The sequence below is a fragment of the Stegastes partitus genome, unplaced genomic scaffold (assembly GCF_000690725.1).
Source record: "Stegastes partitus isolate 25-593 unplaced genomic scaffold, Stegastes_partitus-1.0.2 Scaffold324, whole genome shotgun sequence".
Classification (NCBI taxonomy): domain Eukaryota; kingdom Metazoa; phylum Chordata; class Actinopteri; family Pomacentridae; genus Stegastes; species Stegastes partitus.
Genome location: NW_007578055.1, coordinates 91,857 through 113,709, shown reverse-complemented (window position 1 = coordinate 113,709; position 21,853 = coordinate 91,857). Strand labels below are relative to the sequence as shown.

The 21,853-nt window shown below is 42.8% G+C and overlaps 1 protein-coding gene across 1 annotated transcript in view; it reads left to right on the top strand.

Annotated features, from left to right (window-relative positions):
- cpt1a2b (carnitine palmitoyltransferase 1A2b) overlaps nt 1–13,454 on the top strand; it is a 54,857-nt gene extending 41,403 nt beyond the window's left edge. Inside the window, exons 14-19 of the mRNA XM_008283715.1 lie at nt 5,771–5,935; nt 8,602–8,730; nt 10,114–10,269; nt 10,500–10,613; nt 11,291–11,383; nt 13,054–13,454. Of these exons, the coding sequence (XP_008281937.1) occupies nt 5,771–5,935; nt 8,602–8,730; nt 10,114–10,269; nt 10,500–10,613; nt 11,291–11,383; nt 13,054–13,176 (780 nt within the window). The 3' untranslated portion in view covers nt 13,177–13,454. The remainder of the gene's footprint in view (nt 1–5,770; nt 5,936–8,601; nt 8,731–10,113; nt 10,270–10,499; nt 10,614–11,290; nt 11,384–13,053) is intronic.
- The last annotated feature ends 8,399 nt before the right edge of the window (nt 13,455–21,853 follow it).

Below are 21,853 nucleotides of genomic sequence, written 5' to 3'. Positions count from 1 at the left end.
TCAGTCAGCGCTTCCACATTTGAGGAGATAAGGATTATAAATGTGGGGACTGAACAGAAAGAGGAACAATAAACAGAGGAAGGACAAATAACCTTCGTGTCCAGGCCGTGTTAATGAGTGCTTATCTCACACTTTTCCGGTGTTGAGACTTGAAAAACGTAATGTTTGTCTGAAGCATACAGCACGAAGGCTAAGCTAATATGTATGTGTAACCCACTCCCTGTGTGCGTCCGCTGCTCGCTGGTTCCTCTGGGTTGTGTTTACTGATATGTGTGGACAGGTGGAAAGTCCACAGACAGCACCAGACACAGGGGTTCTAAATCGCGTCTGGAAAACAAAGTCGCCGTTTTATTCTTTTTTCCAAAACTAGCAGCACTTCTCCCGAGTAGTATACAGACATCAAAACGTTTGCCCAACGATGCGCCGCATGCACTCTCAAAACCAAAACCAAACTACGGTGTCCCGCACAGGACAAAACAGTCGGAATTACAGCATTTCTGTGTTAGTGTGTCGACCAAGACTTTTCCTAAACCAAAAAACAACTTTGCCAGCCTGTCATTTGCTAGGATTTTCTGTTACAGTGCTGCCTATTTAATGTCACACCGCTTTATAGAATATCCCATTTATAACCATAAAATATCAAAGTCCCGAATCATTTAACCTGTAGTAAAACAGCCCCTTTGTTGTCATAGAATAATGTCATAATCCAGCTTTTTGCGATGATGAAATTCCCTGAAATTGATTTAAGATTCTTTCATTTGTTTTTAAACCCTTACGTGGTCTCATCCCACAGTACCTCTCTGAGCTGATTTCTATCTATTCACCAGCCCGGCGCCTCAGATCAGCTGATCAGCTGCTTCTGGAGGCTCCGAGGTCTCGGCGGACGTTCAGAGCGGACTTTGCAGTCGCAGCTCTGGAACTGTTTGCCGCTGCTCGTTAGAGAAACACCATCACTGTCCGTTTTCACAACCCGTCTGAAAACTCATTTTTATGCCTTGGCCTTCGACCCGGCATGAGACTCCTGTTTTATTGTTTTTACTGCTCTTATTGTCCTTTAATGATTTTATTATAGTTTTATTGCATTTTAGATGTTTTAAATTGTTTTATATTTTGTGTTCAGCACTTTGTTTCGACTTTTGTTGCGTCAAAGTGTTTTATAGATAAAGTTGAGTTGATTCCAAGAACAACTTTTGCCCGTTTAGAGTCACGGTTGGCCGACCGTTATGGCTCGCGAGCCAAGCGTCGCTCATCTTTGGCAGATTATCAGCGGGTTTGTTTGTTTTGTAAATTACCCGATCACTGAGTTATTCACACACTGTCTGATGTTATTTAGGGCACAACATAGAGAATCGCTTTGTTGCAGAGCATGTTGTCACTCATAGCTGAACTGCTCAGCTAGTTAATCATGATAAATTAATCTTCCGTAAACCCTCAGATTAAAGGAAGTAGCTTTTATTGGTGGGGCGGCTTTTCGTACCGACAAAGGTGAAATTTTGCTGAAGCAAAACCCTAAAGCTCCGTTTGAATAAACAGTTCTTGGCCTTGAAAGAAACCGTCCCTTAGATCTTGTGAAAACATTCCCATTTTGGCTTTAAACCCACATTTTTCTCTAGCGTTGCCGACTGAAGCCCACTTATCCTGGATGTAGTCGTAATTCTGTCCTGGACCGAGGGGATGATGATAAATGGGCAGCGCTCTAATGCCAAATCTGTTGTGAAGTAGGACAGGTAGTTTCACCTTTGGCTTTAAATAACCATGAAAGACATTTCCTGTTTTCTGCCATTTTAAGCTTTAAAAACTTTTATTTAATAAAGCAAATAATCACCAAAAGGTTAACCTTCTGAATCCTTAAACCTGCCGGCATTTTTTCAGTAAAAAAAAAAGCCAGATTGCACCTTTAATCTGAGGCAGAAACTGTAATAACAGAAAGAATTGTGGGATGTTCAAACTCTGCCTGAACTAATCGTGTGTGGCGTGCACCTCCATTGGGAACATTTATCGACTCTAAACCGCGAAGGCTCAATAAATTTAGTTATGGAGACGCCACCTGTCAGCAAGTTGTTGGAAGAAACAACCAGCATGTTGAAATATCCTTCTGGAGCTGATACTCGGAGCAGTGTAAGAACGCCTTGTTTTTAGTGGTTGTTCAAATGTAGATGATAAAATATCTGTTGTATGTAGCTACAGTTATTTCTTGGTAACGTATATATATCAACTTCTGTTTATTTTAGTGGCACTATAATCGTGTCATACTGCACGAAAGACGTTTTTGATTTCTCTCTTCTTCAAGTCACGGCTGTTGTGTTTCTATAGAGTTGCATGACTTTGTATTGCAGTGAAAAATAAGTCTATAGTGAGTAAACCCTAAACCTACTTTTCATTCATTTGATTGCATACGAAGGAACAAAAAGGCCTCCGATCACTGTTTTATTCAGTTTAGTTAAAGTCTTGTTGGAGGTTTTTTTGTAGGTTAATCGTAGCAATTAGACTTGCTTGAGTTCCTTGAAGACGTTCCACCTCTCATCCAAGAGGCTTCATCAGTTCTGACTGACTAGTTGGGAGTTCCAGATACTTGTATTCTTAAGGAGCAAGGGAGGATAGATGGTTAGAGAGAGGAGTGAAAGAAGCCATCCATGTCAAACTGGAAAGACCATCCCTCAACAGAGTTGGAGGTCTGAGGCATCACCTCTCACCTGTTTACAGTTCAGTCCTAAAATCTCACCCCAGGAAGATGAAACCACATCCACACCTAGACACAGAAGACCCTAACGAACCCCATTGTGGCAAGAGGAGCACTAACGACCCGCATAACGAGGGGAAGGAGCAACAAACCCCCAACTGAAACCAAAACTCAGGTGCTAATGGCTCGTTAAGGATATAAATTGGGAAGCCTCTTGGATGAGAGGTGAACCGTCTTCAAGGAACTCAAGCAAGTCCAGTTGCTACGATTAATCTACGAGAACAACCATGACCTGGATGACTAAGAATCTTCACAGACTTGTGGGTAGTGGTGGATTTTCCATTAACAAAAGCTATAAAGTCTTCAAATAGGTATTTTATAGCACAGATCTTCGGAATCCTGCTGTAAAACCATAGAGTAGATAACGTAGACAGGGGCACATCACATCTGGCTTTTCTTCTTTGACATTTTGACCCTTTCTGGTGTTTGTAGCAGCAAAAGTCATCCTGAGGAATGACTAAATAATGAAGTCCAGACTATATGGCGTCGATTAAGAATTGACACCAAAAGTTTTGAGGTACTTTTCCATCGTGATGGAGTCGGTTTGTAAATATGTTTGGCCAAGGTTGAAGATGCAAACACTCTGGACTCAGATCAAACAGCAGCAGACTAAATAAAGGAAGTTCATGTCCTGTGTTTGTCCGACCAGTCACAGCACAGCAGACTGTTAAATGAGTTTATAACATGGGTGTGAAATCCACATCTCATGTTGACATTTTCAGAGTTGACCTGATAAAGTAGGAAAGGAGTGGCTCAGACTAAAGCCTTTTAAAGACAGGTGTGTTTGATGTAGTGACCCATTTGATTGCTTAGAAACATGCATAATGTGTGCTGACAATGCAGCTGTAGTTAGTTATTGCTACTGTAGTGATATATAGGTACACTATAGATATTCCTGTGTTAATAATAGACATAAATATCTAACTTGTTACAGGGAAAAGTGAATTTCCCAGCCACAAACACACAGCGTGACTGCAGATTGTATTGTGCGGTCAACTTTTACATTTGTGAACAATAGGCTTCCTTCCTCTGGCCTATTTTTTTTCCCCTACTGCTCCCCAAGCCGTTCCTCAAAATCGCTTATCGTCGCCAACAGTTTGGTCATGTTGATCCAATTGCTCGATTTACCAGGTCTTATAAGATTAAAGGGTGTTTTCCGAAAAAACAACACTTCCTGTTTCTTTCACTATTTCGTGACTCAACTGTTCTTCTTTTAAAATAACAAAAAAAAAACCCTTTTGGCAATGTTCAAACAATGCAGAGAAGGGAAAGTATTACAGTTGGTGTCATGCTTCATGTTCATGCATCGAGATAACCTGCTGACGATATACCTGCCGTGTGTGTGTCTAACAAGTTTGTAATCTCACACCTGCTTTTCCTCCGACTTTACACCATTTTTACACAACATTTTTGTTGAAATCTCAAGTCCCTGTAACTTTAGATTCCTTGGTGAATGTACAAAGCCTTGTCTTCGCATTTGTTTGCAATAAGGGGTTGAGGTTGTTCCGACCCGCCCTCTCTGATCTGAATGCAGCTGAATTCACAATGCAGTTGTTCTAATTTTCCCATTTCTGTTGTTAAATGTCAACCAGTTGTCTTTTACCAAGGTGGTGTGTTGTGTGTCAGGTTATACACTCAAATTGTTAATGGTCACAATTGAATTTTTTTTCTTAAATTCAGCTAAGAACAAGACGTTATTGGGCTTGTTTGAGCAGTTTTCTCACAAATTCGGCCTGGAGTCGTATGTAGAAGTGCTATTTGTCTGTCTTTAGCAGTGAGGTGCAGTCCTTTCGTTGCTCATGCAAGGCTCAAAGATCTACGCGATATAGAAGTGTGTTTGTTGGTGGATTTCCCAATGTTTAAAGTGTAGGTGGCTGTTAAAAAGTAAGATATGTAGTGGAAAGGGGAAAAAGGAAAGCAAGGAATGTCACCGTGAAATTCCAATATACGAGGTGTGTCAGAGAAGATAGATTTCAAACCCCTTCAGATGATCAACCAGCACATCTACAAAGAGATCCTACAGCGTTTGCTTGGTTCAGTGAAGAGGCGAGAGTTGTGGCAGGACCAGTCGTGGCTGCTTCACCATGGCAACAACGCCCTGAGCATCCGACAGTTCCTGGCTGAGAAAAAAACATGGCCGTGCTGGAGCAACCTCCCTACTCACCCCACCTGGCTCCGTGGGATTGTTTCCTCTTCCCCGAGCTCAAGGAGGTCATCAAGGGGACCCGCTTTGAAGACGTGGACGACATCAAGATGGCTGTGACGACGGAGCTGAGGAGGATCCTGGAGGAATCCTTCCAGGAGTGCATGGCGGCGTGAAGGCTGGGAAGTGTGTTAGAAATTACTTCAAAGGGGGGGTTTGTAGTTTGGATTTGAAATGTATATTTTGTGACACCAGTCCTGGATGTTTTCTGACACACCTCGTACTGTAATCGTTTGCTTCCTGTCTACAGTGTTGTTTGCAGATTAAAGTTTGTTTATTAAAAGCATTAATTGTGTGTTGGTTTGCGAGCAGCTCTGTGAGACTGCAGTGATCTTGCGATAGAAGCTAATGTCGCCACAGCAATCTACTAACAATGACCGTGTCGACATGCTGATGTTAGCAGTGTTATGTTAAGAGTCCTGGGGTCATGAGAACGTGTGTGAAAGTGATCCCAGACGCTGATTGCTTAATGAGCTGTTGCTGTAGTAAACCAAATGCTATATGTGTTCCTAGTATTTACAGAAAAGCGCTACGTTTGTTTGTTTTTTGCTGGCGTGTAAAGAAGCGTGTTACATCAGCACCAACCGCCAAGCAAGCTGAAATTGCAGTGAACATGTTGCGAGCTCTTTTGAAGACACCTTAAATCTGCCTTTCCACTCCTACCAGTGCAAAATGCCTTCAGTGTGGTGACTTCTTATCAAAACTGGTTTTCTTGTTTTTGTGCCAGAAATGAAGCAAATGTGAACGGTCTTTCCTTTGGCTTCATGCCAACATCTCTGCATGTAATGTCAGTGAAAGTCTAAAGTCTGTGTTTCTCTGTCTCTCAGGTTCAAACTCAGGCCCTCAGCTCTCTGGCTGTTGCCCAGGCGCTGGCGGATGACGTGGACTGCCATGTGTTCCCCTTCAGAGAGTTCGGAAAAGGACGGATCAAGAAGTGTCGGATCAGCCCCGACGCGTTCATCCAGATCAGCCTGCAGCTGGCGTACTACAGGGTAACGGCGTGATGCGTGCAAACACAAAATCGTGATAAGAAATGTTGTATCAGATTTCAATCCAGAAACCTGATAAGTCTGAAAACTGCAAAGCCAGCTGTAACCTTAGACAAAGAAACAGCAGGCATGGTGAAAACAGAACAACTTAGTTTAACGTTTTCCTGCACATACTTTGATTCCTGTTGACTGATTGCCAATAGAGATGTTGATGGTTGATTGTCGGCCAGTTGTGCACCTTCATTCATGATGACAGTGGTGCATTGAAAGTACTGGAAGGGAAAGAATCATGGAAGGAGTTGCATTTACATAACCTCATTAAAACCAATGAGAAATCAGGCTCTTTGCATCTTGAGGAAGGATGTTTCACACGTTTGTCTACAGATATCAGATGTCACTATGTTTAAAACTCTTCCATGTTTGCATGTGCTGTACTTTATTGTCACTTTCTTCTGGTGCGTTACAGCATAATACACAGAAACATATACAGCTACAGATTAATAAAATGCTGGCTGGAATAAAATGCTGCGTGTTCTCGACCAATCAGAATAGTGCTGCAAGTCTCACCCCCAAAAACCCAGTCAGGGACTAATTTCCCGTAATTTAGACCCCTCAGAGGTTTCCACTAACTTCCTGTTGTGAAGAAACTCTTTACAAACTAATTTGAGATAAAGTACTATTTGCTCTGTACCATGTCCAGGTACGACTACCTGCAGCTCTCCCGCTGGCCAGGCGTTAATGTTCAGTTATAAAATGTGCACTAAATCCGACATGTACAGTTCCTAAAGCCGACTTTACAACAAAGTGCTACCACATGTGGCTGCTGCTTTTGAGGCGGATGAGCTGACACTCGCTCTGCCTTGGGACTGTTACGTCTTCCCTCTAATTGAATTCAGATGCTCTTCTCTAACCAAATACTGCTTCTGTTACTGATTTATGCAGCTGTGTTCCTACAGTCTCAGAATGTAGGATGTCACTCGTACACGCTTGACACACTTACGGCCAGAAGTTGTCTCTGGCTGAGCACCTTCTATATGCACAGATCAGATTTGCATTCATTGCCCCGTTATATTATCTGCACTGGTTGGAGCAGTACAGACTTATATACTAACTGGTTATGCTCACAGATATAAAACATATTTTTGCTGGTTTGTAGACCTGACTAAGCCTTTAACAAGCCAAGAAGAGATAAATTCAGGTGTTTTCCCCTGCACATCTTTTGTAGTGTTCGCTGTCCTTCCAGGGCTGGGTGGTACAACCTAAAACCTACTGTAATGTGTAATCACATGTTGTTTTACGTCAGTTTGTGCTGGTTCTCTTCTCCTGTTCTCCAGTCTTATGTAGAAACTCAACAACTGCGCCTGGATGTGAAAGGAAATGCTATGTGCACTAATAATCCACATAAAGACGTCCAAATGTCAACGCGTTGGTCTCTGTTGTTAATACAGACTGAATTGCAGTCGAATTTATTGATTTACAAGTAAATAGATTCTCCTACTACAAGATAACTGTGAATACTTGTTTACAGAAGTTTTGGTCATTATCAACTGTTTGGATGGTGTGTGCAGTCGTGACTCGATAATCCGACCTTTAACAATCCTAAACCTTTCTGTCCAACAGGTTTTTAGGAAAAAAACAAATGGAATCCTTAAAAAAACAGCCTTAACAAACCGACAGCCTGGATTCTGACTCCGACATGACATTTTATGTCACCAATCAGGATAACGGCGGATTATCTGACTGAACAATCCCACAGATTGGCTACGTTCACACTGCAGGACTTGATGCTCAATTCCGACATTTTTGTGATTTTTTTTTTTTTGCGAGTTCGTTCACATTTCCAATTAAATGCGACTTGTATGTGATCTGCTGTGTGAACTTCATACAACCCAAAAGTGTCCCGCATGCACAGAAGTGTGACGGCTATCCTCGACTAGCATCAGCAGCCAAGTACTGCCTGTGCGTTCCGGCCACTTCCATCCCATCAGAGCGCTCCTACGGGGTGGAAGTGCCCCTCGATTGCGCCGAATACTCGTATATTCATCATTAATTGGGCCTGAATATCCAGAGACCAGAAAGTGCTGTTGGGACCAGCCCTCCTAGTTATTATAAGAACTATGAACAATGAATATTAACAACAAATGAGCCTTCCAGCATCAAGCCCTCCTTGTATCTCGACCTCCGTCTTGACAATCCGACATAAAAGAAGGTTTTATATTTAGTGTTGGATCATCGAGTCACGAGTGCTTTCCTGTTACCTGAACTCTGCCTTCCTTTCTATTCAGCTGTCTTTTGAGAAGCGTTTATTTATTTATTCTTTTTATATTTGTGTATTTGTAATGTCCGCCTGGAAACTTTTCCTCAAGCATGTTTCCTGGACAAATCTCTGTGGCCATTTTCTTCTTGTCTTTCCTGTTTATCTTCATGTCTGTTTCTGTTATCCCCCCTGATTTCTTGCCTTCCTTTGATTTAATTGCCCTTCATCTTCAGTGCGTCTCTACTCCTGTCTGACCTGACTGACTCAGAGTTTAACAAGTCTGATTCGTCTGTCGTCAGAAATGTCTGCTGAGGCAGCCAGCAAATATTCACAAGCCCCAAGTTTCCATCTGTTTTATATTTCTACTGTCTTACTTACCCCCCCCCTCCTCCTCATTCTTTTGTGTCTCCAGGATCGCTGTGGTTTCTGTCTAACCTACGAGGCATCGATGACCCGTCTGTTCAGGGAGGGCCGGACGGAGACCGTGCGATCCTGCTCCAACGAGAGCTCTGCCTTCATCAAAGCTCTGGAGGCTGGAGAGGTACTCACAAACAACTTGATAATGCTGTCTGTATAAAATCAACATGCTCCTTGTCGCAGCCTGCTTTTCACGTGAGACAGCCTTCCTCAGGATTTGTCTCATGCCATTCGATCCCAAACCAAATCAGATGAAGCATGTACAGGTCCATAAACATTCCAGAGTGCAAAACACACACACCTGCCCAGAGTCTTTCTTGTACTGTTTGATTTTACCTTTTGCTCTACAGTTTAACATCTATTACAGACTAGAATGCCTGTAAGACCCAATGAAGAGTCTGTAACAGATTAGTTTCATGTGACACGAGGAGCCACTGGATGTAAACATTAACAGGAGCTCACTGCTGAGTCTGCCGTCTGAGTTTATTGAATCTCTTCCAACAGCTGCAAGATTTATGTTTGCGTCTTTAAAGGGAGGCAGCTGTACACGGTAACGCATTACGACAGTGTTTAATCATTAATCCCAGACGCAGACTGGGTGGGTCAGGATCAAACAGCACGCCGCACTCCACTTTTGTCTGCACCTCAAACAGCTCAATCATTTGTGATGTAGCAGCCGTCGTCAGGTTGGGTCCTAAGCTTTGATCAGAAGTATCAGAAAACTTTTAATTTTACTCGGTAAACTTTAGATGTGGTCACTCCTTTACCCTTTATCAAGCAAGGAGCCATTTATGGTAACTTCTACAGCAGGGATGGGCAATCCTGGTCCTCGAGGGTCACAGTCCTGCATGTTTTAGATGTTTCCCTCTTCTATCACACCTGATTCAAATGATCAGCTCATCGTCAAGCTCTGCAGGAGCCTGGTAACGATCCTGATCATTTGAATCAGGTGTGTTGGAAGAGGGACACATCTAAAACATGCAGGATTTTGGCTCTCGAGGACCAGGATTGCCCACCCCTGTTCTACAGGCTTTGAAATGGCAGGGGGCAGAATCACATGACTTCATTCAGCCAATCAACGAAGGTCAGGCTACATCACAACAAAGTCTCTGTGGCCTCTGACCAATCACGAGTTTTTGTGTGTATTTATTTTTATTTATTTATTTTACAGTTATTTATCCACATATTAGTTGGATTTTCTTTTTTTTTTACCCTTGGTGGGTGAGAAAAGGCATCTGATAACTGCTTTGACTTTGATTTGCAGCCTAAATCTAAAACTTTTTTGAAAAGTCAAAAAATGAAAAATGTCCTCTTATATCCACCAATTTTCAAGTATTTCAACGAGTGTCCTATAAAGAGTTAAAGTGCCAAAAAATGAAAATGAGTTTGTTATTAGTGTGTTTTCTGTCGTTCTGTGTTGTTTAATATCTGCAACTTTGCCGTTTCTTGCTTATTTCTTTATAAGCTGCGATAAGGAATGTGATGAAAATGTGATGGGCTTTGACAGGGAGAGGAGAAATGCAGACGTCTCTTCCGACTGGCTTCTGAGAAGCACCAGAACCTTTACAGGATGGCCATGACCGGAGCGGGAATTGACAGGCACCTGTTCTGCCTCTATGTGGTGTCTAAATACTTGGGGGTGGACTCGCCTTTTCTCAAAGAGGTAAACGCAGACACAAACTAAGTGTCCACGTCTTTTTGAATCAGTCCCATTAGCTTAAGAACGCCACAGCTCCGCTCACATGATAGCCCCAAAGAACATCTGTAGAATCTGTATTAAGTGATGATTGGAGAGGAGGAGTCCAAATCCTAAAATCACAAGAGAGAGAGTCATTCTGATAATTCATTATTCCCTTTGACTGGACAGATCTGTCTTTTGTCCCTCACCTGCAGGTTTTGTCTGAGCCTTGGCGCCTGTCGACCAGTCAGACCCCCGTTCAGCAGATGGAGCTGTTCGATCTGAAGAACCACCCGGACTACATATCACTCGGTGGAGGATTCGGACCCGTGAGTAGCACTTTCCTCGAGTTCACAACACACGCACACATTTGTAACACTGCAACACTTTATTGTTGTTTTTAAATTGTTTATTCTGTTCTTATTGGCTTGTTTTATTTATTTTTAATGTATCGTCTTTTTCGGGGGATTGAACAGAGTAAGAATTTCATTGTGTAGTACAACTACCTGTTTTGCTGTGCATATGACAATAAAAAAAAAAAACAAAAAAAAAAACTCTTGAAACTCTTGAACTCTTGAAATGTCAGCGGTGCTTGGTTTTATATTGTGATGTAATTTAGGAGCTGCAAGGTGGCTCGGTGGTTAGCATCGTCGCCTCTCAGCTAGAAGAGCGCCGCCCGGGATCTTTCTGCGAGGAGTTTGCATGTTCTCCTCGTGCAGCGTGGGTTCTCTCCGGGTTCTCAGGCTTCCTCCCACACAGTCCAAAAGCATGTTGAGGTTAATTGGTGATTCTAAATTGTCCGTAGGTGTGAATGTGAGTGTGCTTGGTTGTCTGTCTCTAAGTGTAGCCCTGTGATAGGCTGGTGACCTGTCAGTCAGCTGGGATAGACTCCAGTCCCCCACGACCCTAGTGAGGATTAAGCGGTGTGTAGATAATGAATGGATGGATGGATGGATGGATGGTGTAATTTAACAGCCGGTGTCTCTTATGATCTCCGTCCCGTCAGGTTGCTGATGACGGCTACGGGGTTTCCTACATCATTGTGGGTGAGGACATGATCAACTTCCACGTGTCGTCCAAGCACTCCTTCAGTGAGACTGTAAGTAAAGCCTTTGTCACTGTCCCTACTTTTTAGAAAGGGTACTGATGAGTGAATTAAAACAATATCAGACAGAGATATTCAAGTGAATGTATCAGTTATGAAGTGGAGAAGGTGAAATCATTTTCAGTTACCTTCGGTCCTAATTAATGCACATCTGTGACGGTCAGCTAATGTCCAGTCTGACTGGGATTGTGAAAAACATGAAAGTTCTTCACAACTACATTGAGGACAACAGGGATATCAGTGTCTCCTGAACTGTCGCTGACTTATAAATGATGCAATGATGTGGAAATCCTTTTTTGTTATGTGGAAGCATTTCACAAAAAGTGACAGCATGCTTCTCAACTCCCAGTCAAGCGATGACATCCTGCACTTCCTGTGTGGTTCACATGTTCTGCGGAAACATGCTAACAAGCTATAAATGTCTTGAAGCAACAGAAAACCTCTCCATCAGGTTGTAGCTTCTACTGAAGACCGGTTTTACGCATGATTCATTGTTCTGAGCCGATGCTTATTTAGCGGATTACCAGTGAAACTTGATAGTCTTGTGCCTGAATAACCCATTTGTACTTCTAAAGGGCTTCTGTTTTAAAACACACACATTCAGGAAAGTAAGGAGACATTAGTGAGAACGACCAACAACAGAGCTTTAATGTCCTGTGAAGTCCCTTTATTCTTCGACTGAAGTTTCGCTTTCACTGTTTACTTTGGCTGGTCGCTGGCTGTTTGGTTCAGGTTCAGGAGCATGTCACGTTTCGGTCGACACCGTAACAATGTTTATGAACTTACAAAGCTTGGTTAACCAAAACTGCTCGGTTAGGTTTAGGAGAATAGTGCAGATTGGGTTCATGTATGAGAAATTTCACAACGTTTCTCCTTAATTTATTTGGACACCACCTCTTCCCATCTAATATATGTAGAGCAGTACAATCAATGGCAAAAAACATGTTGATTAGAAATGTCTCAAGCTACAGTAAGCCAGGAGAAAGTGCCTCAGAACATAACTGAGAATGCCGTTTAGTTGTGTCGAAAGTGGATTTTTCGGGGAGATGCTGTCAGACTTGTTTCGACACGTTCGTACCCACGTCGGTGTATCTGTGCAGTGACTCAACGCCACAGCTTGTAATTACAAAAACCTACAGAGCATGCAGATGATATTAACACGATCAATCAAAATAAACAAAAACAGTGGAGGACTGCTACTTTTTAATCATTCAGGCTTAATGCTTAACCCACGCAGCTTTATCATTTACAAAAGAAATTCCAGTGAATCACAGTAAGTAAGTAAGTAGTGTCTAGCTTTCAAGACGTCAGCTTTCATTTGTTCTTAAACCACAAAACACATGACAGGACAGACGAGACTGTCACTCGTTGTTTTCACTTCCTTTCTCGCTATCTTTTTTTTTTTTTTTACTGTCGAATCATTCAGAGATTCTGAGAGAAAAGAGGGAATTTTTATGGTTGGTTTATTTAAAGGTTTATGCAAAAAACGAAAAAAAAGCTGCCATACTGACTCTCAAATCAGCTTTCTTCTCAAAAATGTAATCATCAGAGGTCGTTAACTTCTGCTCTCTGTCAATGTGGTTTTGGATTGTCTTCCCTTTTTCGATTTCTCCTCACAACACTTGTTATTAACTCCACATTATTATTTATTTATTTTCTTCCAGGACTCTCACAGGTTTGGAGCTCAGATAAGCAAAGCTCTCCAAGACATCATGACGCTCCTCTCAGCTGACACCAAAACACCTTCCAAAGGCGCCGCTCAGTCTCAGTCCAAGAAGCTGCTTTAAACGCAGCTGCACAGATATTTCCCCCCCCGAGGGCCCGTCATCCTGAACGCATGGTGGCAAAAGCACAACAAGACAGAAACGGTGAAACTAAATCAAAGGGAAATCTCAGCCAACTTAGCTATTGACTCGCACTGAAGAAGCAAAGATCCCCTAAATGCCAGACAAGTGATCTGCGGTTCTCACCTTCCATTAGACCACACACAAAAACAATCAACAGCTCCACCGGTCACACGGCTGCCACGCCTCGACTCAATCTTATGAGCTGCATTCTTTAATTTAAAAAAAAAGCATTAAGTTCAAAGCCGTCTCAGCATGGCTGGGCTCGAACAAACCCGCTTAAAACAACACCTTTTGTTTTATTTTTGCTCTAGTTTTTAGTTTGGTTTTTTTTGTACATAGTTTTGCTGCAAAATGCTTCTAATCCCTACTTTCTCTGAGAATATGAAACCCCTGACGGGCGATTTTTAAGAAAAATGGGAGGAAGGAAGTGTTTAAAAAGGAAGTCTTTTAAGAAGGAGAGAAAGACAAACGAATCTCTTGACAGTAAGTGAGAAGCATTAAGAGGCTCTAAATCTCAATAAAAGCAAAAGCACTCGACGGTGCATGTTGTAGGTCTTCGCTGAAAGCCAGCGGAGAGAAGAAGGCAAAAAGGGAGGTCCAACCGAATTAGACCCACTTATTTATTGTCATTTAACGTATCCGATGGGACTGGAGGTTTACAAGCTAGACAATGAAAGTCTCCGTTTAATCTTTGAGAATAACTGCTTCAAGATGTTCATCACCTGATCTCTGGATGAGCAGCCTGAATCAACAGGGAACTTTTAGGTCAGTTTTTAATGTCAAGATGGTTCAGCTGTTGTTACGAGTACAATAAACTACATGCGCAGTTATTTTACTCCTGTAATCCAGGAAAACGTATCCCCCCACCTACTTATATACATGTTGAAACTTTCTCTCAAAATAAATTCTAGGTGCCAAAACAAACGATCTGTAATCTGTAGGTCGATTGCTTCCACGACCTTTGCTGGTGGTGTTTGTGGAACAGCGTTAAAACTACCCTGCAGACCGGTACCGGTGTGGCAGGATTCCACAGCGCTGTCAAGAATGAAAAAAACGTGACACGGTTTAAGCAGGATTTAACTGGCAGCTGGTTGCAAACTGTCGGTCCACAAAGTAGAGGTGGCGATCTTGGAGATGTTACCGACGATACAGCAGCAATCGACATCCTGCAAGACAACAATCTGCGATGCATCGTGATGTCTGTGTTTGGTTCAAACAAGCAAAAAGCTGGAACTCTGTCTATTGGACTGTTTCTGGTGGATTAATCGTAGCAGCTGGATTTGCTTGAGTTCCTTGAAGACCTCTTCATCAGTTCTGACTGACTAGTTGGGAGTTCCAGAAACTTACTTGCTGGCTCCTTAAGGATGTAGGTATGTGGAACTCCCAACTAGTCAGTCAGAACTGATGAAGCCTCTTGGATGAAACGTCTTCAAGGAACTCAAGCAAGTCCAGTTGCTACGATTAATCCACGAGAACAACCAGGACCTGGATGACTGGGAATCTTCACAGACACGTTTCTATTGGACGTTCAGTCAGTGTCAGTTTCTTCTTCACTGCGAGCCAGTTAACTTAGTTTAATAAGCGCCGCCACAAGGAGTCAATATTTGGTGCCAGTATATTATTGATGTATCACAAAAGGAAGCGCTATGAGACGTATCGGCATTATTGTATTCTGTCCCACTCCTACTTCAAAGCATCCAGTCACTGCAGGTTTTTTTTTTTTTTTACATATAAAGAAGCATAAACTACCTGCACAGAGTTCTTGAGTAAATTTCAACATCGCACCACTTCCGTTTGAGCTGTCAAAGTGAGAAATCAGTTCTCCTCTCGGGGTTCAGCGGGGACTTTCATGAAACGGTTTGAAAGCAGAAGTGGTGACAGATGTCCTTGAACTATTGTTTCCGATGTTGGTTCAACTGGAGGCTGGACGGCTGCCAGCGCCGCGTCACGCTCAAACAATGGCCGCGAGCAATCCAGCAGCAAAGAGATGAAAGATTGAGCAGCTGCTTTTCATTCAGCTGCATCGTACGCTCGAGTTCTACTCCGAATAAATCACCAATAAGATTGTGCACACATGCGATCGCTTTTATGGGTTGTTGTCAGGGTGCGTATCGACCGGGATCAGGTGATAGCAAACGAACGCAGCACGTTATCTATAGTTATGTGTGAGCAGGAAGTACGGAGAGTAGTTCCAGTTAGAGGCATTCAAAGGGCGTTTTTTTTTTTAATTTTATTTTATTGTCAGCTCAGTGTATTGATCAATAAGATGTAGGTGTTTTATATATACTTGTGTTGATGTATGCTTCAGCTTGCCAGACACACCTGTATTTTACAGCTGTTTTACAAGCCCCCAGATAGCGTAACGCCGGGGCCGTTTTACTGAACTCAGCCTTTACAAAAGCCTGTTTGTGAGGAGCTGAAATCCCTCCCTGGGCTTTAAAAATGAACTATGACTCCAGTCAACCCGTCTAATAATAGAACGGGAACTTGGGGAAGAAATGTCTGCCAACATGTTTGGTTCAGGAGGATGGGAAAGTAAGAAGTGGCTGCAGCAGGCTCTACTTTTTTGAGGTAATTTTTTTGTGCTTCTTAGACAGTCACAGTGAAAATAAGCGTAGGGTGGTTCCCGCCCGCATGGTAAACACCCTAACCGCTCCTTTCTCGGGTCGCCCGTTTATTTCAAGATTTACAAGCATAGCTAAAAAGTCGCAGCGCACACAACGACTCCCCTCTCTCGCTTCGAAGCGTTTTAGAAACACACGTGCCTGAATTCAAGTGTTCTCTCGGTTTCAATGCAATCCTTTAATCAATGCAATTCCTGTGGGAAACCTCGCAGCATAATGTTTCTTAACCGTTGTCTGTTTGTGTGTTAGCCAGTTAGCTCCCGTTAGCATCGCCAGGACGTGTGTTCGCAGAAGAAGTCGGCCAGTAACTCCGACACAAACGAGCATCACAAGTATGTTTTTGACACATGAAATTAGCAGAATATGTTGTGTTCAGTCGTGGAAACTCCACCGCACCTCTGCTCTTAACTCCAAGAGACTGTTGGCTTCATCTTCTAGTAACCTCACACCACAGTGGCTTCTGTTCCTGCCTCAGGTGACACACCTAACGGCTCATTTTCCAAGTTGTTGTCTGCTAGAGCGACCTTTTTGATTTTGATTTTGATTTTTTAACAGTCACTCACTTACAAATCAATCGGTTTTGTACAAGATTTACAAAGAATTTTTCCTACAACTTCTCTACCTCTCTGCGCTCGTGGCTTTTCAACAGTTTCCCAACATCAAGGATCATCAGATCATCTTTAACTACTCGTTCGCTGTAACGGGAATCTTTTTAAAGAAGACTGTCAAGTCCTCTGGATTCTTTAATAAGGGCTTCTTCTGATGTTCGTGCTCTTGAGAAACTGTTTTGATCAGAGCTTCACTTAAATACTTTCAAATCTGTGCTGGACACCGCAGCCTGCCTGAACGACGTCAAACCAATCCTGTGCCTGACTCACTGTGCCACGTGTGTTGTTATAAACATAGACTAACTGATTTTATGATCGTGTCCGGGCTTTTAACAGGTTGGAAAATGAGCCTTTTAATAACAAGCCTTTAGCAGCAACTTCCTGTTAGAGCAAAATATTAACGTTAGCACGTGTTTTTCTTACTTGTTGTGATTGTTTAGATGTGGGACGCTTTCTGTTTTTATGTCTGTTCAGCCTCGAACAACTACTGTCAATGTTGTTTACTGATTTCTAGAAGATGCTAATGTTTTTGGTACGTCGTTTTTCATTCTGAAACCTATTTAAATGTAAATTGTGGACTTCGTGAAGGCCTTTAACAGATGGGTATGGTGTGTTATGTAAAATAAAGATATTTACTCACCCTACACTGTTTCTGTGCTTCATCGTTGTTGAATGTATTTACTGATCATGTAACTTATGCAGGCTGCAAGGTGGCTCGGTGGTTAGCACCGTTGCCTCACAGCAAGAAGGTCGCCGGTTCGCGTCCCACCTTGATCTTCCTGCGTGGAGTCTCCATGTTCTCCCCGTGCAGCGTGGGTTCTCTCCGGGTTCTCCGGCTTCCTCCCACACAGTCCAAAAACATGTTGAGGTTAATTGGTGATTGTAAATTGTCTGTAGGTGTGAATGTGAGTGTGCTTGGTTGTCTGTCTCTAAGTCAGGGGTCTCGAACTCCGGTCCTCGAGGGCCGCAATCCTGCAAGTTTTAGATGTTTCCTTCTTCCAACACACCTGATCCACATGATCAGGATCGTTATCAGGCTTCTGCAGAGCTTGATGCTGAGCTGATCATTTGAATCAGGTGTGTTGGAAGAAGGAAACATCTAAAACTTGCAGGATTGCGGCCCTCGAGGACCGGAGTTCGAGACCCTTGCTCTAAGTGTAGCCCTGTGATAGACTGGTGACCTGTCCAGGTGAACCTGCCTTCACCCTGAGTCAGCTGGGATAGACTCCAGCCCCCCATGACCCTAGTGAGGATGGAGCGGAGTAGAGATAATGGATGGATGGAACTTATGCAAAGACAAATATTGCCATGAGACTTTTGCTCTCTGTTCTTCTCTTTCTTTCTTTTGTCGTTAAATCGTTTCCATGGCCCAGTGACCACTGATTTACGAGGTAGATCTGCTGTAATATAGTAATCAGGTATTAATCGAATCAGTTTTTCTAATAAACAAGAATGACGATGTGAAAAGAACGTGACAGGAGTAATAAACCCAAAGAGAAATATGACCTGAAACCAGGTTGACCTAAAACAGGAAGGCCATAGAAACACACTTCCACCTGTCGTGATCCTTCAGTGTTGTCTAAGTAAGTCAAACTGTTTGAGCCACGACCCCCAAGATAACAGAAGTTTGTGTTCGTGTCCCCCCAGTTTGAATTTTTATTATCTCATGAGTCATAACTTTGTTGTTGATGCATTAGTGTGTTAAAAATTAATGTGGTAATTCCACAGATTAATCTCTTTACGTTAACACATTTTTCTTTTGAATGAATTGAATTTATTTCGAACAAATGAAAGGGAAACAATATATGAAAACAAAATAATTTTCAAAAGAGCAAAAAAGAATAATAATATTGCGTAATCAAATCATAAAGTTCAAAAAAGGAGTGAGAAGAAGTTTAGACTTTTCATTTTGACAGCTCTAATACACATTTATTTGATAAATGCAGGCTTCATTTTTTTATTTTTATTTTTTGACAATTATTTGGTGACCTCCTGAAATTACATTGGGAACCCCACGGGGGTCCCGACCCCTAGTTTGAGAACCACTGGTCTAAGCAACATCTGTGTTGATCTAAAGACCTCACATGTGCCAGTAGAACAAAGTGGAGACGTGACGCCACACTACTGAGATCAGCTGGTACAGGCGCATGATTTAAAGTAGTTACTAGTCGAAACTAGTGTGTTTTAAAGATAATAATGATTCATAATTTAAAAATTTTATTTTGTATTTTTGCAAGATGGCAGCACACATGTAGGCAGCGGCTTGGAGCTCCCAACTCTGTTCACACACTAAATATTCAACGTACCACCTGTTTACTTGACACTATAGTTTGCACTTCTCTGTGCTATGTGTGCATCTGTGTATTCATTTTTCCCTTTCATTCATTCATTTTATTTTATTTTTTAAGACTAATCCATATTGCAGACTGCTGTGAGTTACCACACAAGTTTCGCTGCTTCTGCACAAAGACAATCAAGCGTCTATCTGTCTGTAACCCTTATTGTCCAAGTCACTGTTCAGTAGATCCCTGTTTGGCTGCAGTCCCAGCATTGAGCCTGTGTAGATAGATCTCAATCAGCTGTGAGTTCAACGACCCTTTTCAAGTCCAGCCGCAAATTCACAGCTGGATTGAGGTCTGGGCTCTGACTCAGCCACTCCGGAGCAGTGACCTTGTTTCCTTTAGATTAGATTGCACTTTTTTCTTCACCACCAGCGTGGAAGCTCATTTGTTGCAGCAGTGGAGGTAGAACAAAGCATCAGGAAGGAAAGAGAACAAGTCAAACTATAAATAGGAACCATTTTGGTGGAGCTTTGGCTGTACGGTTTGGGTCACTGTCGTCATGAAAAACAAACATCCCAAGCCACAGTTCTCTTGCAGACTCCCATCGCGCTGCTTTCGCTTTCCCCTCTGCTTTTTTACAAGCCTCCTCGGACCTGCTGCAATGATGCTGCCACCGCCGTGCTTCACATTTTGACCAACTGAGCAAACATCACGTCTCGTCCGCTGTCCAGAAGGCTCAACTTAGGTCTCCTCCGTTCAAAGAATCTTCTTCCAGTCGACTTCTGGAGTCTTCCGTATGTTTTCTGCTCCTCCTCCAGGATCCCTTTGATGTTAATGTGCGCTCGGGAAAAGCTTTTTCATCCAGGAGGAGGATTGTTCTGCAGTGTTTGCTTTTCTTCCTGCAGCTCTTTGCTGATTTTTATTTTTTTTATTCTCCTCTTGCAGTTTCTTTTGCTCTCTCTGTAGCTTCTTATTCTCCTCCCATGGTCTTGTATTCCTCTGCTCCATCTAGCTGCTCCATCAGGTAGTCCACGTCCACCTNTAGATCTCAATCAGCTGTGAGTTCAACGACCCTTTTCAAGTCCAGCCGCAAATTCACAGCTGGATTGAGGTCTGGGCTCTGACTCAGCCACTCCGGAGCAGTGACCTTGTTTCCTTTAGATTAGATTGCACTTTTTTCTTCACCACCAGCGTGGAAGCTCATTTGTTGCAGCAGTGGAGGTAGAACAAAGCATCAGGAAGGAAAGAGAACAAGTCAAACTATAAATAGGAACCATTTTGGTGGAGCTTTGGCTGTACGGTTTGGGTCACTGTCGTCATGAAAAACAAACATCCCAAGCCACAGTTCTCTTGCAGACTCCCATCGCGCTGCTTTCGCTTTCCCCTCTGCTTTTTTACAAGCCTCCTCGGACCTGCTGCAATGATGCTGCCACCGCCGTGCTTCACATTTTGACCAACTGAGCAAACATCACGTCTCGTCCGCTGTCCAGAAGGCTCAACTTAGGTCTCCTCCGTTCAAAGAATCTTCTTCCAGTCGACTTCTGGAGTCTTCCGTATGTTTTCTGCTCCTCCTCCAGGATCCCTTTGATGTTAATGTGCGCTCGGGAAAAGCTTTTTCATCCAGGAGGAGGATTGTTCTGCAGTGTTTGCTTTTCTTCCTGCAGCTCTTTGCTGATTTTTATTTTTTTTATTCTCCTCTTGCAGTTTCTTTTGCTCTCTCTGTAGCTTCTTATTCTCCTCCCATGGTCTTGTATGCCTCTGCTCCATCTAGCTGCTCCATCAGGTAGTCCACGTCCACCTGAACGTTCTCCAAAGCGAAGCGGTGGATGTTAGTCCTGCTGCTGTCGGTGGTCGACTGTGGTTCTAGTCGAGTCTTTGTTGGTCCTTTGTCTGCCGTTCTTTGTGCATCGCAGGCGGCTCCTGACTGTTCGTCTGATAAGCTTCCTACTTGAGGCTTGTGTTGCTGGAGACCCGAGGAAGTGCATCGTCAAGTTTAAAGCTGGTGGTGTTAGTGGGTCTGTTTATCGGGTCCTGGACTTTGGCTGCCTTCTCTTAAAGCTAATGTAAACTGTCACATAACAGCAAAGTTGGACTCCGAAGTAACCGTGGAGGGTAAAGTAAATGCAGGAAAGCACAGGGAGGACAGTCTGATGCAGTCGGCCAGAGAACTGCAACTTGGGAGAAGATTTGACGATGATCCAACGCACACAGTAAACCTGCACAGCTGTGGTTTGAAGACAAATGGACTGCACTCACAGCTGAAACCACAAGTTTACAAATGCTGCATAAAACACATAAAACCTTTTATTTTTTCTCACTATCTGACATTAAATGTGTCTAAACTTTTCCTGTTTTAGGTCAGTTAGGATCACCAACATTATTTCTATTTGCTAAATGCCAGAAAAATGAGAGAGAGACTTTGTATGACTTTCCTCAGAATCAGAATAGTTTACACAATACGAGGAATGTGTTCTGGTGGGTTGGTGCAGCAATAAAATCATAGTCACGTTTACGTACAATAAGATTGCTCCGCCTTCAGATTAGCTGTGAAAGTCCACATGATGATGATGTCATGGCTTTGGAAGCTTTTAATGGCTTCACTGACTTTTGAGTTACTTGGGAGCACATCTCTGGATGGATTTTAAGGCACACCTCAAACTCACTGCTCCCTTCTGTGACAACATGGGAAAATCCAAAGACATCAGCCAAGATATCAGCAAGAGAATTGTGAAACGCCACAAGTCTGGTTCATCCGTGGGTACAGTTTCCAGATGTCTGAAGGTTCCACGTTCATCTGTTCAGACAGTTATACACAAGTATAAACACCATGGGAATGTCCAGCCATCATTAGGAAGGAGATGAGTTCTGTGTCCAGAGTTGAAGTGTTTTGGTGCGATATGTGCGAATCAACCCCAGAACAAAAGCTAAAGACCTTCTGAAGATGCTGCTGAAGCTGGTCAGAGAGTCATTATCCACAGTGGAACCAATCCTGTACCGACATGGGCTGGAAGGCTGCTCAGAGAGGAAGAAGACATTCCTCCAAAAAAGGCATAAAAAAAGCAGATTACAGTTTGTAAATGCACACAGGGACAAAGAGCTTCAT